Source organism: Leptodactylus fuscus (assembly GCF_031893055.1).
Source record: "Leptodactylus fuscus isolate aLepFus1 chromosome 7 unlocalized genomic scaffold, aLepFus1.hap2 SUPER_7_unloc_1, whole genome shotgun sequence".
NCBI classification, from domain to species: domain Eukaryota; kingdom Metazoa; phylum Chordata; class Amphibia; order Anura; family Leptodactylidae; genus Leptodactylus; species Leptodactylus fuscus.
The window spans coordinates 819,004-837,838 of NW_027439807.1; the positions used below are offsets into that span (position 1 = coordinate 819,004).

The 18,835-nt window shown below is 55.0% G+C and overlaps 2 protein-coding genes across 2 annotated transcripts; both read right to left on the reverse strand.

Moving 5' to 3' along the window:
- Positions 1 to 1,068: 1,068 nt before the first annotated feature.
- ILF2 (interleukin enhancer binding factor 2) lies at positions 1,069 to 8,473 on the reverse strand. The gene is made up of 15 exons (XM_075261210.1): positions 8,379 to 8,473; positions 5,085 to 5,141; positions 4,965 to 5,007; positions 4,779 to 4,883; positions 2,976 to 3,053; positions 2,783 to 2,885; positions 2,625 to 2,690; positions 2,432 to 2,548; positions 2,263 to 2,341; positions 2,053 to 2,140; positions 1,909 to 1,970; positions 1,717 to 1,831; positions 1,544 to 1,634; positions 1,303 to 1,469; positions 1,069 to 1,212 (listed from the first exon to the last, which is right to left on the reverse strand). The coding sequence occupies exons 1-14, from the start codon at positions 8,381 to 8,383 to the stop codon at positions 1,312 to 1,314; spliced, it is 1,167 nt and encodes a 388-aa protein (XP_075117311.1). The 5' UTR covers positions 8,384 to 8,473; the 3' UTR covers positions 1,069 to 1,212; positions 1,303 to 1,311.
- Positions 8,474 to 12,553: 4,080 nt separating this feature from the next.
- On the reverse strand, positions 12,554 to 18,549 carry SNAPIN (SNAP associated protein). The gene is made up of 5 exons (XM_075261229.1): positions 18,331 to 18,549; positions 17,162 to 17,208; positions 16,955 to 17,073; positions 14,420 to 15,025; positions 12,554 to 12,591 (listed from the first exon to the last, which is right to left on the reverse strand). Exons 1-4 carry the CDS (start codon positions 18,432 to 18,434, stop codon positions 14,921 to 14,923), a joined length of 375 nt encoding a protein of 124 aa, XP_075117330.1. The 5' UTR covers positions 18,435 to 18,549; the 3' UTR covers positions 12,554 to 12,591; positions 14,420 to 14,920.
- Positions 18,550 to 18,835: the final 286 nt, after the last annotated feature.

The window sequence follows — 18,835 nt, forward strand, 5'->3', positions numbered from 1 at the left end:
GAGAATCATCCACAGGACAACTAGAGGTCACTGCGCCCCCCACAAATCTGACAATCTATAGGGGAGAGTGGCGAGAAGGAAACCATTGTGGTAAGAAAGTAAGAAGGGGCGTCTGCAGGTTATGGCCACAAGACAGAGGGGGACACTGCAAACATGTGGGAGACGGTGAGAGGAGACCAAAGGGGATCTAACCCCACCCATCCCCCCACATATCGCTGAGGCCAATCCCCGCCTATGACATCACAGGTCTCAGCAGTCACATGATCACTGAGGTCAATCAGCGTTTAGAGATCCGTGACATCACAGCCAGGGCGCAGTTTCACTTTGAAGAGCCGCCGCAGGAGCAGAGTGTAGCGGGAGGAGGCCGGAGCGGCAGGGACAGTGTGAGGTGTTATTATATCACTGCCCTCGGAAGAGACAGTCTATAGAGACCCATGATTATATCGGCGGAGGTCCCACACCCCAGCAATATACTTATGTACTCTCTACTGCCCACTGCAGGCTGTACGGTGAGCGAGCGGAGTCCCAGTGTGCTGTTAAGTGAGGAAACTGCTGTAAAGAAACCTGTAAGGAAGTTGCAGCATAGTATTCGGTTTAGTAGTCAGAGTCAGCACTGTAGGAGTTTCAAAAACAAACCAAATAAATGTTCTTTCCATCTTCTCCTGTGGACCTCGCCTTTAAGAAACAGATCAGGCAACGTGGAGGAGTTTCTATTAGTTTTCTGCGTCGTGAGCCTCCGTGTGCGGCTGGTGCGATGAGGTCCGGCGTTTCCATGGCGATACACGACGACACTGCACATGGCGCTGGTCAGGGGCAACATCATATTAAACCATAACTCAGCGGAGGGTGGAGACGACTCGCTGGCGCCCTCCCTGGGGTGAGATTACCCCGGCCGCACGATATAAATAAAACCGCAGGAACGGCGATGTAATAACCGCAGAGAGAGATGGTTAACTCTTACACGTACCTGCCGCTGCTCGGTGTTATCAGCCAGGGAAGGAGGCGACTGTCACTTATAATACAGAGCCGGACACAAAGGGGCGGGATTAATGGACACAAGGGGCGGGATTAACGAACGGGCAAAATAAAAATTTATTGTGGAGAAGAACTTAAAAGTCGCTACAGTATAAAATAAGTCACAACACAGCGGGAACACGAAACAAAGATGGCGGAGCCGGGGGATTGGTCCGGGCCCAGGGGCAGAGGTCACATCTGGGGAGAGAAGACAGCAGAGGTCAGGACAGGACGGACACCCGGAGCAGCCCCTCCCCCACTGACTGTGTATACTCAGGCCCCGCCCACCTGCTCAGGTCACTCCTGGGTCTCCATGTTCTCCTCCTCTTCAGCTCCCTCTGGAATTTCCGGACTCTCATCATCCTCTCCCTCCTTCCTCTCAGGGGGTCTCTCGTAGGCCTTCTCTGAGGGGGTGACAATGACGCCGTCCCAGGTGGACATCTCTGTGGCTAGAGCTGTGGAGACAGATGGCGATGAGTAGAGCGCCCCTCTCAGGACAAGCTCCACCCCCCTGTAGTAAGTCACTTACCGCTCGCATCGCCCTCCAGGCCAAGGATCTTGCGGTATCCGCCGTGAGACAAGATGCGGATCAGGGTCTGAGCAGTGTAACACACCATGTCCTGCAGGGGGCAGAAGAGGCAGCAGTTACCCCCAGGTCCTCACCTCACTGTGTACCCCAATATCAGTATCACCCCCACTCACCTGCTGTTCCAGGGTCATCACTGTGTGGACCCGGAAGTTTCCGCTCTCACAAGGATCTGTAATTCCCACAGACCCGGGAAGGAAGAGACCAGCGGCCAAAATCTGGAGGCAGCGCCTGTCAGAGGAAGCGGACGCTGTAAGAAGCCCCCCTGCACAGCAGCCCCTCCCCCTCATACTGCCCCACCCCCTTACCTATAGGCCACATTGAGTGCCAGCGGCTGCCGGGATGGGTTGTTCATGACGGCGTAATGTGCCTAGGAATATAGGAGGAGCCTAATGTTAGAGCCCGACAACAGAGGGCGGTGACCGAGCCCCAGAGGGGGAGGGGCAACTTACCAGCAGATCCAAGATCCAGGGGGTCAGAGGCTCAAACCCGGCGAAGCGGCTCCTCAGGTCCTTCAAGAGACGGATCAGAACCTTCACTCTGCAGGGACAGGAGGAAGAGGGTATGGCCGGGTGTAATACCACACTCACCCTGTAGGGGTCGCTGCATGGGGAGTAACCAACCTACAACCAGCACCCCCCACAGCTCTGGTGGTGACTTACGTGGAGTGAGACGCATTCTCCTCGAACCAGCGGGCGTGTCTGATGGCGGCCAGGGCGCTCTGCAGGACCTTGATGTCCACTGTAAGAGAAGCGAGGAGTCAGTGAGCACAGCAGGGGGCGCCGTACTGGTTATTAGTGCCCCCCCTTAACCCCTTCCCACACCACTCACAATGCAGCTCGGGGTCCAGTTTGCGCAGATTTGGGGGGACGGTTGTGATGAGGATTTTGACGGTGGCGTCTGCGGAGCTGATCTCGAAGCCGGTCAGGTTGGTGAGCATGGAGAGAACTAGAGGAGACAGGAGAGGTCAGCGGTGGGGTCAGAGGTCACAGTGCGCACACACACAGCCGGGGGGCGCACTTACTTTCAGCAGGGTCCTGTGTCCGCAGAGTTTCTACAACTTTCATTCCCAGGGCAGAGACGGCTTCCACTGAAAGAGATGGGACGGGGGTCAGTGTAATAATTGGGGAGGGGGTACAGACCAGTAATACAATACAAGGGGGGGGGAGGGGCGTAACTCACATGTGGGGAGGATCTTCAGGATGACGACGAGGTCTGCCACGTTGTGCCCGGCGGTCATGGTGCCCTTCTTGTAGGAGCCCACCTGACGCACCTCCTCGATTTGCTGCAAGGAGATAGACAAGGTTACAGCCTGACCAATGAGGCGCCAGCGAGTCGCACAGGAGGCGGGGCTTGTGCGTCATACAGTTCTTACCACTTCAAAGTTTCCGGGGGCCACAATCAGGTTGTCGATGACGTTATTGATCTTGGTTACCAGGGACAGGATGGAAGCCTGAAAGAGACAAAACATCAGACACATGGACAGCGCCGGGGGGGGGGCACAAACTTATATACAGGGGGGGCAGCTCCACACTACATACTAAGAACACCCTCTACTAGAAGCAGCGGCAGGGGGGGGCCCGGTATACACTGGTGGGGCCCTCAGATATACAGTAACCACCAGACTCTCATGCTGTATAACACCAGGGAGGTGCGACCACCATAACACACAGAAGCCTACGGTCAGTGATCAGGGTCAGAGGTCAGGGTCTCCATGGGGGTCAGTACTGAGGCTGGACCCTGCTGACCCGGCAGATTTCTTTGGCTGTGACTCGGACAGCATGGGCCTGGTCAGTGACCAGTGACTCAGGAGAGCCCTCCTACCCCTCAGATCCTGGGCCACGGCCTGAGAGTCAGACAGATACGAGCCGCTGGTCACATCCTCGGGTGCTGCCCTTTCGGGTTGAGGTCGCCGACTAGTCCACCATTACAATGAATTTGTCTCTTTTCGGTGGACACAGCTCCAGACATTTCCTCTGAAGGTGTAAGATCCGGGAAGGTCACGCGTCCCTGCTGAACAGTCCGATCTCATCACTAGCCAAACGCCGGAGAAATGGGTCCGGCCCACAGGATGACGACATCACCGATGAAACGGACCCAGAGGAGGCGGCGCCGGGTCCCTCCGTCCACCAGCCCAGGAAGAGATTTGTATACAAGACCCTCCCATTATAGAGGAAGGGGCTACTGTCCAGGACAAACTGGTTGTGCCGCTCCATAGGACTGCCCCTAGTGGACAGGAGGGCCCCGACAGCCCCACACCCATGATGGCGGGGTGCGACACTGTACAGGGCCAAGGACACGTCAGGGGACACCGGGAGGCCTAACATAGCATGGCGAGCTTAGGACAACGTGTCATCCAGATACAGGCTCGCATTCTATTCCTTCTGTAATTCGGGCAGGGTGTAGGTGGTCGCCTGTACTGGATGCAAAACCTCTAACTCCGCTTTACTAATCGGCTTCTTGGACAGAGCTCAGGCGAGAAGATCCAGGAGTCTGGAGCTCCCCCATAACCCAGTCCCCCGAGGGATCAGACAGGAGGTCGGTGCACAGCTGGGGGTGCGGGGGTCTCCAGCTAACACAACCCAATGTCCTCAGCTCTAAAGCCAAGCCTAACAGATCAGCAGCCAAGTCCTGGATTGGTTGAGTGACCTCACACAAGACGAGATCAATGGCCCCCTCCTCCACAATGGGGGGAAATTTCGTTGAGGGTAAGCTACGATTTGTAAACGGTCCCTCGCCCAAATATCTTTGTCCCTTTTCCCATAGCTCACCTAAAGGGTCAACGGAGGGCAAGTCATCATCTGTAACCCCAAGTTCTTCACATCTACCATTTAGGGGTTTTGGGGTGTCGGTGAGCCCGCTACCCTGCCTATAGATACAGATATGGTCCCCAAGGTATCTGGGTGCAGGTTCGGGGGCTCATTAGGCCCCTACGGGGGAGGATTGCTCCCTGGCTACTCCATACTGTCGAGGGGTCCACCATCAGCACACAGGGAGAGCCTAGGGGGCCACACATGTAGTGCTGAGCTCTAGACACTAGGGGGCACAATAAAGGAAGGAGGAGCCTACATCTATATAGGAGCAGGGCTGTGGGGGCTGCTATGTAACACCTCCATAACCATACCGGGGCCACTCACCCCGTAGCACATGTTAGGGCCCCCCACCCCCAATCCATTACCTGCTCAGCGGGGGTCGGGGCGAGGTCCTGGTTACGTTTCAGCAGGGCCTCACTGAAGGGGGTCTCGTCGGGGGCGGGCTTCACCCGTGGGAACGCCATCTCGCACTGCGGAGGAGACAGAGACGGACATTAGATGAGGCGGGGGCCGCGGCCGGAGACCACACGGAGAGAAGAGCGCGCACTTACCACATGGAAGTCAAAGGGAATGTGCGGGACGAACGGTCTGAACCTGCGAGAGGAAGAGAACGGGTGAGAAGATGGCGGCGGCGGCAACGTCACCATAGCAACTGCGACCGCTATACGTACCCAGTGCCGGGGCCCACCCGGGAGCCAAAACGTCCACGACCGCGGCCTCGCTCTCCCCTGGAACAGAAGAGAAAGGTTAGGAGAGGCGGGGACACAACCAGAGGGGGCACGAAACCCCTCCCCCCAAACGCTACATACACTGGGGTCACAAAACCCCTCCCCCCAAACGCTACATACACTGGGGTCACAAGAACCCCTCCCCCCAAACGCTACATACACTGGGGTCACAAGAACCCCTCCCCCCAAACGCTACATACACTGGGGTCACAAAACCCCTCCCCCCAAACGCTACATACACTGGGGTCACAAAACCCCTCCCCCCAAACCCTACATACACTGGGGTCACAAGAACCCCTCCCCCCAAACCCTACATACACTGGGGTCACGAGACCCCTCCCCCCAAACGCTACATACACTGGGGTCACGAGACCCCTCCCCCCAAACGCTACATACACTGGGGTCACGAGACCCCTCCCCCCAAACGCTACATACACTGGGGTCACAAGAACCCCTCCCCCCAAACGCTACATACACTGGGGTCACGAGACCCCTCCCCCCAAACGCTACATACACTGGGGTCACGAGACCCCTCCCCCCAAACGCTACATACACTGGGGTCACGAGAACCCCTCCCCCCAAACCCTACATACACTGGGGTCACGAGAACCCCTCCCCCCAAACCCTACATACACTGGGGTCACAAGAACCCCTCCCCCCAAACGCTACATACACTGGGGTCACGAGACCCCTCCCCCCAAACGCTACATACACTGGGGTCACGAGACCCCTCCCCCCAAACGCTACATACACTGGGGTCACAAGAACCCCTCCCCCCAAACGCTACATACACTGGGGTCACGAGACCCCTCCCCCCAAACGCTACATACACTGGGGTCACGAGAACCCCTCCCCCCAAACCCTACATACACTGGGGTCACGAGACCCCTCCCCCCAAACGCTACATACACTGGGGTCACGAGAACCCCTCCCCCCAAACCCTACATACACTGGGGTCACGAGACCCCTCCCCCCAAACGCTACATACACTGGGGTCACGAGACCCCTCCCCCCAAACGCTACATACACTGGGGTCACGAAACCCCTCCCCGCAAACGCTACATACACTGGGGTCACGAAACCCCTCCCCCCAAACGCTACATACACTGGGGTCACGAAACCCCTCCCCCCAAACGCTACATACACTGGGGTCACGAGACCCCTCCCCCCAAACGCTACATACACTGGGGTCACGAAACCCCTCCCCCCAAACGCTACATACACTGGGGTCACGAGACCCCTCCCCCCAAACGCTACATACACTGGGGTCACGAGACCCCCCACCCCACACACGCTACATACACTGGGGTCACGAGACCCCTCCCCCAAACACTACATACCCTGGGGTCACGAAACCCCTCCCCCAATCACTACATACACTGGGGTAAGAATGCCTACATACCCCAGTGTAGTTACTAGAGATGAGCGAACAGTGTTCTATCGAACACATGTTCGATCGGATATCAGGGTGTTCGCCATGTTCGAATCGAATCGAACACCACGTGGTAAAGTGCGCCAAAATTCGATTCCCCTCCCACCTTCCCTGGCGCCTTTTTTGCACCAATAACAGCGCAGGGGAGGTGGGACAGGAACTACGACACTGGGGGCATTGAAAAAAATTGGAAAAAGTCATTGGCTGCCGAAATCAGGTGACCTCCATTTTAGACGAATAGTGGATTTCAAATCCGGGTCATATGAGAATGTGAACTTTGTGACTATGAGACAGGGATAGCTGTACAGGCAGGGATAGCTAGGGATAACCTTTATTTAGGGGGGAATGTTATTAAAAATAACTTTTTGGGGCTCTATCGGGTGTGTAATTGTGATTTTTGTGAGATAAACTTTTTCCCATAGGGATGCATTGGCCAGCGCTGATTGGCCGAATTCCGTACTCTGGCCAATCAGTGCTGGCCAATGCATTCTATTAGCTTGATGAAGCAGAGTGTGCACAAGGGTTCAAGCGCACCCTCGGCTCTGATGTAGGAGAGCCGAGGGTGCACTTGAACCCTTGTGCACCCTCAGCTCTGCTACATCAGAGCCGAGGGTGCGCTTGAACCCTTGTGCACACTCTGCTTCATCAAGCTAATAGAATGCATTGGCCAGCGCTGATTGGCCAATGTATTCTATTAGCCTGATGAAGTAGAGCTGAATGTGTGTGCTAAGCACACACATTCAGCTCTACTTCATCGGGCTAATAGAATGCATTGGCCAATCAGCGCTGGCCAATGCATTCTATTAGCGTGAACTGAGTTTGCACAGGGGTTCTAGTGCACCCTCGGCTCTGCTACATCAGATTGCTACATCTGATGTAGCAGTGCCGAGTGTGCATCAGATGTGTAGTTGAGCAAAACTGACTCAGCACTGCTAAGTCTGCATTCGCATAGGAATGCATTGGCCAGCCTTCGGCCAATCAGCGCTGGCTCTGCCGGAGGAGGCGGAGTCTAAGGTCGGACCTGAATGGAGACTGGTGTGGAGCGACCTTAGACTCCGCCTCCTCCAGCAGAGCCAGCGCTGATTGGTCGAGTTCCGTACTCTGGCCAATCAGCACTGGCCAATGCATTTCTATGGGGAAAAGTTAGCTTGCGAAAATCGCAAACTGACAGGGATTTCCATGAAATAAAGTGACTTTTATGCCCCCAGACATGCTTCCCCTGCTGTCCCAGTGTCATTCCAGGGTGTTGGTATCATTTCCTGGGGTGTCATAGTGGACTTGGTGACCCTCCAGACACGAATTTGGGTTTCCCCCTTAACGAGTTTATGTTCCCCATAGACTATAATGGGGTTCGAAACCCATTCGAACACTCGAACAGTGAGCGGCTGTTCGAATCGAATTTCGAACCTCGAACATTTTAGTGTTCGCTCATCTCTAGTAGTTACACTATCACCCCCCTCCCCCAATCACTACATGCCCCATGTGACCACCCCCCAATTGTTACATACCCCAAGGTTAGGATACCTCCCCTCCCCCAATGGCGGGTACCCGAGGTCACGTGACTAGTAAGCCCCATTGTGGCAGAGGGTTAGTCCCCAGGCTGTGGCCCTCCATCTTCTCAGGGGCCCAGGCGTTGCTAGGTAAGCTGGAGGCCTCAGCCCTGGTAGAGAAGGCGCCGCCGCCGTGCACAGTGTCTCCCCCTCCCCCGGCTCAGTCCTATGCGGGGCCACAGCAGCAGATGATGGGGGTGATGGTGCCACACAGCCCCGGCGCCCCCTCCTCCTCCTGGCCCCGGCCCCGCTCACCTCATGCTTGTAGTTTCCGCTCCTCACGCTCCGCACAATGAATACCCGCTCGACCCTCGAGGCTGCGACACTGAAAGAACAAACCGCTTCCCTATTGGCTATAACCACCGGCGGAGCGGCCAATCAGAGAAGCTCTTGTTCAAGCCGCGCCCACACACAGCTCCTCCTCCAATAGCGAGCAGCTGCGCCGTGACGTCAGGATAACTGACAAGGTAAGAACCAATGAAAACCCCCCACATGTCCCCGCCCATGTGACGTCATGAATAGAACGGCGGCCGCGCGATGCAGGAAAAAACTTTATTTAAACCTTATACAATGAACAAGACAAAATCTCATTCATTGAAAAGAAAACGGAAACAAAGAGCAAATAACTGAGCGGAGTATCTAATCCTGTCCTGTGTATCTAATCCTCTCCTGTGTATCTAATCCTGTCCTGTGTATCTAATCCTCTCCTGTGTATCTAATCCTGTCCTGTGTATCTAATCCTGTCCTGTGTATCTAATCCTCTCCTGTGTATCTAATCCTGTCCTGTGTATCTAATCCTCTCCTGTGTATCTAATCCTGCCCTGTGTATCTAATCCTGCCCTGTGTATCTAATCCTCTCCTGTGTGTCTAATCCTGTCCTGTGTATCTAATCCTCTCCTGTGTATCTAATCCTGTCCTGTGTATCTAATCCTCTCCTGTGTATCTAATCCTGTCCTGTGTATCTAATCCTGTCCTGTGTATCTAATCCTGTCCTGTGTATCTAATCCTCTCCTGTTTATCTAATCCTGTCCTGTGTATCTAATCCTGTCCTGTGTATCTAATCCTGTCCTGTGTATCTAATCCTCTCCTGTGTATCTAATCCTGTCCTGTGTATCTAATCCTGTCCTGTGTATCTAATCCTCTCCTGTGTATCTAATCCTGTCCTGTGTATCTAATCCTGTCCTGTGTATCTAATCCTGTCCTGTGTATCTAATCCTCTCCTGTGTATCTAATCCTGTCCTGTGTATCTAATCCTCTCCTGTGTATCTAATCCTGTCCTGTGTATCTAATCCTCTCCTGTGTATCTAATCCTGTCCTGTGTATCTAATCCTGCCCTGTGTATCTAATCCTGCCCTGTGTATCTAATCCTCTCCTGTGTATCTAACCCTGTCCTGTGTATCTAATCATGTGTATCTAATCCTGTCCTGTGTATCTAATCCTGCCCTGTGTGTCTAATCCTGCCCTGTGTGTCTAATCCTGTCCTGTGTATCTAATCCTGTCCTGTGTATCTAATCCTGTCCTGTGTATCTAATCCTGCCCTGTGTGTCTAATCCTGTCCTGTGTATCTAATCCTGTCCTGTGTATCTAATCCTGTCCTGTGTATCTAATCCTCTCCTGTGTATCTAACCCTGTCCTGTGTATCTAATCATGTGTATCTAATCCTGTCCTGTGTATCTAATCCTGCCCTGTGTGTCTAATCCTGCCCTGTGTGTCTAATCCTGTCCTGTGTATCTAATCCTCTCCTGTGTATCTAATCCTCTCCTGTGTATCTAATCCTCTCCTGTGTATCTAATCCTGCCCTGTGTATCTAATCCTGTCCTGTGTATCTAATCCTCTCCTGTGTATCTAATCATGCCCTGTGTATCTAATCCTCTCCTGTGTATCTAATCCTGTCCTGTGTATCTAATCCTCTCCTGTGTATCTAATCATGCCCTGTGTATCTAATCCTCTCCTGTGTATCTAATCCTGTCCAGTGTATCTAATCCTGCCCTGTGTATCTAATCCTGTCCTGTGTATCTAATCCTGTCCTGTGTATCTAATCCTGCCCTGTGTATCTAATCCTCTCCTGTGTATCTAATCCTCTCCTGTGTATCTAATCCTGCCCTGTGTATCTAATCCTGCCCTGTGTATTTAATCCTCTCCTGTGTGTCTAATCCTCTCCTGTGTATCTAATCCTGCCCTGTGTATCTAATCCTCTCCTGTGTATCTAATCCTGCCCTGTGTATTTAATCCTCTCCTGTGTGTCTAATCCTCTCCTGTGTGTCTAATCCTCTCCTGTGTGTCTAATCCTGCCCTGTGTATCTAATCCTCTCCTGTGTATCTAATCCTGCCCTGTGTATCTAATCCTGTCCAGTGTATCTAATCCTGCCCTGTGTATCTAAGCCTGTCCTGTGTATCTAATCCTGCCATGTGTATCTAATCCTGCCCTGTGTATCTAATCCTGCCCTGTGTATCTAATCCTCTCCTGTGTATCTAATCCTGTCCAGTGTATCTAATCCTGCCCTGTGTATCTAATCCTGCCCTGTGTATCTAATCCTGTCCTGTGTATCTAATCCTGCCCTGTGTATCTAATCCTCTCCTGTGTATCTAATCCTCTCCTGTGTGTCTAATCCTCTCCTGTGTATCTAATCCTGCCCTGTGTGTCTAATCCTGCCCTGTGTGTCTAATCCTGCCCTGTGTGTCTAATCCTGCCCTGTGTGTCTAATCCTGCCCTGTGTATCTAATCCTGTCCTGTGTATCTAATCCTGCCCTGTGTATCTAATCCTCTCCTGTGTATCTAATCCTGTCCTGTGTATCTAATCCTCTCCTGTGTATCTAATCCTGCCCTGTGTATCTAATCCTCTCCTGTGTATCTAACCCTGTCCTGTGTATCTAATCCTGTCCTGTGTATCTAATCCTCTCCTGTGTGATACTGTATACTGAGCTGTATCTAATCCTATCCTGTGTGATACTGTATACTGAGCCGTGTATCTAATCCTATCCTGTGTGATACTGTATACTGAGCCGTGTATCTAATCCTATCCTGTGTGATACTGTATACTGAGCCGTGTATCTAATCCTATCCTGTGTGATACTGTATACTGAGCTGTATCTAATCCTATCCTGTGTGATACCGTATACTGAGCTGTGTATCTAATCCTATCCTGTGTGATACCGTATACTGAGCCGTGTATCTAATCCTATCCTGTGTGATACCGTATACTGAGCCGTGTATCTAATCCCATCCTGTGTGATACCGTATACTGAGCCGTGTATCTAATCCTATCCTGTGTGATACTGTATACTGAGCTGTATCTAATCCTATCCTGTGTGATACTGTATACTGAGCTGTGTATCTAATCCTATCCTGTGTGATACTGTATACTGAGCTGTGTATCTAATCCTATCCTGTGTGATACTGTATACTGAGCTGTGTATCTAATCCTATCCTGTGTGATACTGTATACTGAGCTGTAAGTAATCCTATGCTGTGTGATACTGTATACTGAGCTGTGTATCTAATCCTATCCTGTGTGATACTGTATACTGAGCGGTGTATCTAATCCTATCCTGTGTGATACTGTATACTGAGCTGTAAGTAATCCTATGCTGTGTGATACTGTATACTGAGCTGTGTATCTAATCCTATCCTGTGTGATACTGTATACTGAGCTGTAACTAATCCTATCCTGTGTGATACTGTATACTGAGCTGTATCTAATCCTCCTGCCTCTTTGTATTGCACATGTCACACCTGCCCTCTGCTGCCCCCTAGTGGTGGTGTATATCCGGCTCAGCAGTCCCCGGGGTCTCCAGCACACATAGAGTTACTGACTACGTGCGGTGAGGACTCCGATCCTCCTCTGACTCCCCCCCCCCCCCCCCTCCATGAATATTTCATAGAAGCCATTACGAGCGGTGAGATAAGCGGCATCGGCGGAGCGGCCGGCGCAGTCATGTGGAAGGCGCAATCATCTGCGGGCAATGGGGGCCCGGCTGCTATTGTCACCTCTATACAGTCACTCATTACCATGGAGAGCGCGAGACGGCGGAGGGACTACAAGTATCAGCAAGGAGCGGGGCCCGGCCTCTGCTATAGTTACTACGCGCTCCTCCGCCCCGCCAGTATCACTCCCAGTCACTGCGCGGGCTGACACCAGGGGGCAGTAGCCGGTACAGATCCAGGATGTGGCCCATACAGAAGCCCTGCCCCCACCATGTCCTCAGGGGCCACACAGGTCTGAATCCTGATTGGTGGTGATCAGTTTAACCCCTTCCTGCACCTTGATGTAACTTTTTCAGGCACTCTAGGAAAATAATTGCAGAAACACTGGTGGAGACCCCGCGGTGCGAAAGTGCAGAGGTCAGGAATGGAACGAACAGAAGAAAGAAGAGATTCCAAGATATGTCCCATTCCTTCTGCAGCTCCTCCGTCCTCACCATTATACTGAGGTGCAGTACTCTCTGTGACCTCTAGATGGCGCCGCTCCTCTATCACCATTATACTGAGGTGCAGTACTCGCTGTGACCTCCAGATGGCGCCGCTCCTCTATCACCATTACAGTCATGGCCAAAAGTTTTGAGAATGCTACAAATAGTAATTGTTACAAAGTCTACGGCTTCCGTTTTCCTAATGGCAATTTGCATATACTCCAGAGTGTTATAAAGAGTGATCAGCTTAACAGCAATTACTTACAAAGTCAATATTTGCCTAGAAAATGAACTTTATCCCCCAAAACACATTTCAACATCATTGCAGCCCTGCCTTAAAAGGACCAGCTAACATGGTTTCAGTGATTGCTCCAGTAACACAGGTGTGGGTGTTGATGAGGACAGGGCTGGAGATCAATCGGTCATGATTAAGTAAGAATGACACCACTGGACACTGTAAAAGGAGGCTGGTGCTTGGCATCATTGTTTCTCTTCTGTTACCCATGGTTATCTCTAAAGAAACACGTGCAGTCATCATTGCACTGCACAACAATGGCCTAACAGGGAAGAGTATCGCAGCTAGAAAGATTGCACCTCAGTCACCAATCTATCGCATCATCAAGAACTTCAAGGAGAGAGGATCCATTGTTGGCAAAACGGCTCCAGGGCGCCCAAGAAAGACCAGCAAGCGCCAGGACCGTCTCTTAAAAGTGTTTCAGCTGCGGGATCGGGCTACCAGCAGTGCAGAGCTTGCTCAGGAATGGCAGCAGGCAGGTATGAGTGCATCTGCACGCACTGTGAGACTGCGGAGACTCTTGGAGCAAGGCCTGGTCTCAAGGAGGGCAGCAAAGAAGCCACTTCTCTCCAGAAAAAACATCAGGGACAGACTGATATTCTGCAGAAGGTCCAGGGAGTGGACGGCTGAGAACTGGGGGAAAGTCATTGTCTCTGATGAATCCCCTTTTCGATTGTTTGGGACATCTGGAAAACAGCTTATTGGGAGAAGAGGAGGTGAGCGCTACCACCAGTCTGGTCTCATGCCAACTGTAAAGCATCCTGAAACCATTCATGTGTGGGGTGGCTTCTCAGCCAAGGGAATCGGCTCTCTCACAGTCTGACCTAAAAACACAGCCATGAATAAAGAATGGCACCAGAATGTCCTCCAAGATCAACTTCTCCCAACCGTCCAAGAGCAGTTTGGCCACCAACAATGCCTTTTCCAGCATGATGGAGCACCTTGCCATAAAGCAAAGGGGAGAACTAAATGGCTCAGGGAACAAAACAGAGAGATTTTGGGTCCATGGCCTGGAAACTCCCCAGATCTTAATCCCATTGAGAACTTGTGGTCAATCATCAAGAGATGGGTGGACAAACAAAAACCTACAAATTCTGACAAAATGCAAGCATTGATTGTGCAAGAATGGACGGCTATCAGTCAGAATTTGGTCCAGAAGGTGATTGAGAGCTGCCAGGGAGAATTGCAGAGTCCTGAAGAAGAAGAAGGGGCAACACTGCAAATATTACACCGCTGCACTAACTCCTTCTAACTGTCACTATAAGCTTTTATTACTCAGAATACGATTGCAATTCTATTTCTGTATGTGATAAAAACATCTGAGAAACACACAGAAACCAGAGGGAGCAGATCATGTGACAAGAGGAGATTTGTGGCAGTCTCAGAACTTTTGGCCATGACTGTTTACTGAGGTGCAGTACTCGCTGTGACCTCCAGACGGCGCCGCTCCTCTATCACCATTATACTGAGGTTAAGGGTACTGTCACGCCTTAGGGAGAGACCACCATTTAATTAACATAATGGGAGACAGATTTGCATATTCTTCCTATTATACTGAGGTGCAGTACTCTCTGTCACCTCCAGATGTCACCACTATTACACCACTAGTGATCACATGACACTGCGGAGAGATGCGATTGGCTGATATACAGAACATTTATTGCAAGCTACACAAGATGGCGGCACAGATGGGATAGTAAAGCATCTATAAAACCCTCCCCTCCCCACTATTAGCCCCGCCCACAGCCGGGTGTCAGCCCACCTTCTGCTCCGGCACACATGAGGGCGCCTCCTTGGCTCTGTACATTTCCCCCGGCGCCGTAGCAATGTTTCGGAAGCTCCACCCCCTACTGTTGGATCACGAAGCTTGAGGTCAGCCAATGGAATGCTGTGAAGTCCTGGGAGGGCCCGGAGGGCCCCGGAACACGGTTATGGTTCATGCATGAGAAGAGAGGGCGGTGGGTGGAGCGTGGTGGCACCTGGCGCCTCATTCGTGGCTCTGTTGGGCTCGGACCGCGGAAGGCGACGCCCACAACGCCGTGGCTGCCGTAAACCTCATCTGCCGATGTTCCAGAGCTCCGCCCCCTTCGCCTCACTTGTTGGGGGACGTCTGGGAATGGTGGGCCCCCGAATCCAGCATGGCTCTCCTACGGGCCGTCTCCTTGGCAACGCTGTGATTGAGGCGCCTCAGCCGCTCCTGCCCAAAATAAAAACAGTGTGAACAGGTACCAACCGACCCTGTGGTGGCCGGCCAGTCAGAGAGCGCCCCCCGCCGTGTGCCCGGCCAGTCAGAGAGCGCCCCCCACCGTGTGCCCGGCCAGTCAGAGAGCGCCCCCCACCGTGTGCCCGGCCAGTCAGAGAGCGCCCCCCACAATGTGCCCGGCCAGTCAGAGAGCGCCCCCCACCGTGTGCCCGGCCAGTCAGAGAGCGCCCCCCACCGTGTGCCCGGCCAGTCAGAGAGCGCCCCCCGCCGTGTGCAAGGCCAGTCAGAGAGCGCCCCCCACCGTGTGCCCGGCCAGTCAGAGAGCGCCCCCCACCGTGTGCCCGGCCAGTCAGAGAGCGCCCCCCACCGTGTGCCCGGCCAGTCAGAGAGCGCCCCCCGCCGTGTGCCCGGCCAGTCAGAGAGCGCCCCCCACCGTGTGCCCGGCCAGTCAGAGAGCGCCTCCCGCCGTGTGCCCGGCCAGTCAGAGAGCGCCCCCCGCCGTGTGCCCGGCCAGTCAGAGAGCGCCTCCCGCCGTGTGCCCGGCCAGTCAGAGAGCGCCCCCCGCCGTGTGCCCGGCCAGTCAGAGAGCGCCCCCCACCGTGTGCCCGGCCAGTCAGAGAGCGCCCCCCACAGTGTGCCCGGCCAGTCAGAGAGCGCCCCCCACAGTGTGCCCGGCCAGTCAGAGAGCGCCCCCCGCCGTGTGCAAGGCCAGTCAGAGAGCGCCCCCCACCTTGTGCCCGGCCAGTCAGAGAGCGCCCCCCACCGTGTGCCCGGCCAGTCAGAGAGCGCCCCCCACCGTGTGCCCGGCCAGTCAGAGAGTGCCCCCCACAGTGTGCCCGGCCAGTCAGAGAGCGCCTCCCGCCGTGTGCAAGGCCAGTCAGAGAGCGCCTCCCGCCGTGTGCAAGGCCAGTCAGAGAGCGCCCTCCACCGTGTGCCCAGCCAGTCGGAGAGCGCCTCCCCCACCGTGTGCCTGGCCAGTCGGAGAGCGCCCCCCACAGTGTGCCCGGCCAGTCGGAGAGCACCCCGCACCGTGTGCCCGGCCAGTCGTAGATCGCCCCCCCACAGTGTGCCCGTCCAGTCAGAGCGCCTCCCACCGTGTGCCCGGCCATTTGGAGAGCGCCTCCCCCACCGTGTGCCTGGCCAGTCGGAGAGCGCCTCCCCCACCGTGTGCCCGGCCAGTCGGAGAGCGCCCCCCACCATGTGCCCGGCCAGTCAGAGAGCGTCCCCCACAGTGTGCCCGGCCAGTCAGAGAGCGCCCCCCCACCACCACCACCACCGTGTGCCTGGCCAGTCAGAGAGCGCCCCCCACCGTGTGCCCGGCCAGTCACAAGGCGCCCCCCTGTGGTGGCTGGTCCAGTCAGAGAGCGCCCCCTTCCCCCCGAGGAGGCCGGCGAGTCAGTGAGCACCCCTCTGTGGAGGCCGGCCAGCCAGAGAGTGCCCCCCACCGTGTGCCCGGCCAGTCGGAGAGCGCCCCCCACCGTGTGCCCGGCCAGTCAGAGAGCGCCCCCCACCGTGTGCCCGTCCAGTCGGAGAGCGCCCCCCACAGTGTGCCCGGCCAGTCGGAGAGCGCCCCCCACAGTGTGCCCGGCCAGTCGGAGAGCGCCCCCCACAGTGTGCCCGGCCAGTCGGAGAGCGCCCCCCACAGTGTGCCCGGCCAGTCAGAGAGCGCCCCCCACCGTTTGCCCGGCCAGTCGGAGAGCGCCTCCCCTACCGTGTGCCCGGCCAGTCAGAGAGCGCCCCCCCACAGTGTGCCCGGCCAGTCGGAGAGCGCCCCGCACGTGTGCCCGGCCAGTCGGAGAGCGCCCCCCACAGTGTGCCCGGCCAGTCAGAGAGCGCCCCCCTGTGGAGGCCGGCCAGTCAGTGAGCACCCTCCCCCCGGTGGAGGCCCTCTGGTCAGTGAGTGCCCCCCTGTGGCGGCCATACCTGTGCATTCTGAAGGATGTTGTTGACCAGCACCACGCGGCGCCGGGCGTTCAGCAGCTTCTTCACGTAGGGGTCCAGGTCCAGCGCCACCTTCTGGTCCTCATTGATCTTACACAGCTCTGAGGAGAGAAGGGCCAGTCAGCAAGATGGCGGCTGGAAACTAGACCCACCCCCAAGTGACATCATCAACAGGCCCCGCCTACTCACCTGATGCCAGACTGTCAATGTGCTCCCGCAGGTCCACCTGACTCTCCCTGGAGACAAAGGGGGAAGTAATGAGAGGAGTGACCAAATGCTGAACCGGAAGGGGGGAGGGGCCTGCAACGGGATACCAAACCACAGGGGAAGAGGGGGGGCCCGCAACGGGATACCAAACCACAGGGGAAGAGGGGGGGGCCCGCAACGGGACACCAAACCACAGGGGAAGAGGGGGGGGCCCGCAACGGGACACCAAACCACAGGGGAAGAGGGGGGGCCTGCAATGGGATAGTAAACCACAGGAGGAGGTAGTGGTGGTAGGCTGTAACGGGACACCAAACTTAAGGGTGCACCAGAGAATCATCTCTATAGCCCCGCCCATCATTACAAGACACACCCTCAGAATCACCTCTATAGCCCCACCCATCATTACAAGACACACCCTCAGAATCACCTCTATAGCCCCGCCCATCATTACAAGACACCCCCCCAGAAAAATCACCTCTATAGCCCCGCCTATTATTAGAGACACCACTCCCATAGAATCACCTCTATAGCCCCGCCCATCACTACAAGCCACACCCTCAAAATCACTATAGCCCCGCCCATCATTACAAGACACACCCTCAAAATCACCTCTATAGCCCCGCCCATCATTACAAGACACACCCTCGGAATCACCTCTATAGCCCCGCCCATCATTACAAGACACACCCTCGGAATCACCTCTATAGCCCCGCCCATCATTACAAGACACACCCTCGGAATCACCTCTATAGCCCCGCCCATCATTATAGGAGATCCCACCCCCAGAAAAATCACCTCTATAGCCACGCCTATTATTAGAGACACCACTCCCATAGAATCACCTCTATAGCCACGCCCATCACTACAAGCCACTCCCATAGAATCACCTCTATAGCCACGCCCATCACTACAAGCCACTCCCATAGAATCACCTCTATAGCTCCACCCATCATTACAAGCCACCGCCCAATTACCTATTTAGCCCCGCCTATCCCTGCAGGAAACTCCCCCTGAAGAATCCCCTCTTAACCCCGCCCCTCACTCAGCAGCACAGAGGACACAGCAGGGGGCGCTGCAGGCCGGGTTCCCCATTCTCCGGGCTTACTTCCCCGCTATTACTTGCCCCAGCACTCCCCCTAGCGGCCCCGCACCTCACTGCATGGACGTGGGAGTCAAGTTGCTGCACGGCCGGCTTCAGCAGCTCCAGCAGCCCCTCCGCGAACACATCCCGCCCCGGAGACACCGGCGCCGCCATACTTCACCGAGCAGGAAGTGACGTCACAACACCGGAGTCGCCGCCGCCTTATGCCGTGAGGAAGACAATATAACTGCAAGAGGGCGACGTGTAGAGTGTCCGCAGCACCGCCGCCATCTTCCCGGGGCCGGCCGCCTCTGCACTGTAAGAGTCAGTCTCCGAAAAGATGGCGGGCGCGCGGGGACACCGTGAGGAAACAGGAGACGCGGAGTGTACACGATGTACAGGCGGCTTGTGAGAGAGGAGGAGGTCACGTGTCACTGTTCACATGAGGCGGATTACCCGTAACATGGAATATACGGACCTGTGACGTCAGCCTGACGTAATAGGCCGTACCAAGCTAGGCATGAAATGGGGGAGAATGTGGGAGGTCTCTTTGGCCTGTTATAATTAATTATGTA

Bases quoted from the DNA above. Each gene is read 5' to 3' on its own strand.
- ILF2 (XM_075261210.1), bottom strand. The intron at 4,884-4,964 runs GTAAGTGCGCGC...TCTCCTCCGCAG, and splicing joins TTCCCTTTGACTTCCATGTG to TGCGAGATGGCGTTCCCACG. The intron at 2,691-2,782 runs GTGAGTTACGCC...CATCTCTTTCAG, and splicing joins CCTGAAGATCCTCCCCACAT to TGGAAGCCGTCTCTGCCCTG.
- SNAPIN (XM_075261229.1), bottom strand. From the start codon at position 18,434: ATGGCGGCGCCGGTGTCTCCGGGGCGGGATGTGTTCGCGGAGGGGCTG. The intron at 17,209-18,330 runs GTGCGGGGCCGC...CTTTGTCTCCAG, and splicing joins TCCCACGTCCATGCAGTGAG to GGAGAGTCAGGTGGACCTGC. The intron at 17,074-17,161 runs GTGAGTAGGCGG...TTCTCTCCTCAG, and splicing joins CATTGACAGTCTGGCATCAG to AGCTGTGTAAGATCAATGAG.